Source organism: Diabrotica undecimpunctata, chromosome 6 (genome assembly GCF_040954645.1).
Source record: "Diabrotica undecimpunctata isolate CICGRU chromosome 6, icDiaUnde3, whole genome shotgun sequence".
NCBI lineage: Eukaryota > Metazoa > Arthropoda > Insecta > Coleoptera > Chrysomelidae > Diabrotica > Diabrotica undecimpunctata.
Genome location: NC_092808.1, coordinates 108,784,016 through 108,785,444, shown reverse-complemented (window position 1 = coordinate 108,785,444; position 1,429 = coordinate 108,784,016). Strand labels below are relative to the sequence as shown.

General features: G+C 34.0%; 1 protein-coding gene across 1 annotated transcript; it reads left to right on the top strand.

Moving 5' to 3' along the window:
- Positions 1–1,111: 1,111 nt before the first annotated feature.
- On the top strand, positions 1,112–1,429 carry LOC140444560 (protein FAM200A-like). The gene has a single exon (XM_072536321.1). The coding sequence runs from the start codon at positions 1,112–1,114 to the stop codon at positions 1,427–1,429; it is 318 nt and encodes a 105-aa protein (XP_072392422.1).

The window sequence follows — 1,429 nt, the reverse complement described above, 5'->3', positions numbered from 1 at the left end:
TAATTAAATCCGAATTAAAATCCCTATTACTGTACCAGATCTACCTTAGGGACTATAAGTGCCTTTACTACACCCATTTAAATAAAAATACAATCTTACCTTAAAAATACCACGTAGTTTTAAAAAAAAAGTCAGAGCAGATGCTTAACACAATGCTTAAATGTCACTTCACTCACATAACCTAAAAATATTTACCGCCAAAATCACAGAACCCGTTAAAGGCAGAACATAGACATAAGAATGAACGTAATATAGAAACGAGTAGTGCCACCTAGTGAAATATACTCTTGTTGGCACTTGCAGAAATCTTATTCTCGTAAGTTAACACTGTAATGTCCAATAACTGTCTCGTGTCCAATAACTGGCGTTTTACCCTAATTTTATAATTTTTGAAATTTTTGTTAATTTTTATTATACATTATTATTTTTGCTTATAATAACCAGACCTGAGTTTTTATAATATTTGATGTTTCATTGCTATTAAGAAATCCTCATAAAATAGTTTATTTTAAAATTTACCAATTTACAATTTTAAGTTAATTCACAATCACTTAAGTAGACAATGACTGTAACCGTTACTCTATATCGATGTATATTACTGTTTACTATTAGTTTTCCAGTAATATTTTAAAACAGCGGTGCTCAAAGGATCGATCGCGATCGATCGGTCGATCGCTAAAGTTTTTCGCGATCGCGATTCACGGAAAAAATACGAGGACTGTCCTGACTTACCACACGTGCATGATCGAAATAATTATGATGTTATGTACTTTTCTTTGCAATTTGGCGAGTCAACCGATATGACTGATACCGCCCAGTTGTGTATTTTCATTCGGATGATATTTTCTGACATGTTGGCTAAAGAAGAATTGTTAACAATGCTGCTTCTAAAAGAAAAAAATCGGGGAGAAGATATATACAACGTTTTTATAAATTTTGTGAAACAATACGAGCTACCGATTTACAAACTCGTGTGTATTACACCAGATGGTGCACCATCCATGACTGGCATGGATTTGTTGCATTATGTCGAGCTAACGATAAATTTCCATCGTTTTTTTCATTACATCGCGTCATTCACCAGCAAGTTTTGTGTTCCAAAATTTTAAACATGGACGACATCATGAAAATAACAACAAAAATTGTGAATTCAATCAGAGCGCAAAGCTTGCAACGAAGTCTTTTTAATGCGCAATTGGAAGCTAGCGACTCTGCGGAACACACTGATTTACTTCTGCATACAGATGTGAGGTGGTTGAGCCGTGGAAAATTTTTAGATAGGTTCCACAAGCTACTTCCCGAAATAATTTCTTTTTTAGAAGAACAAGGGGACGACACTCATCTACTTCAAAATGAAAAATGGCTCAGTGGTCTGGCTTTCCTGACAGATTTAACAAATAATTTGAACCTCCTTAATTTTGAACTATAA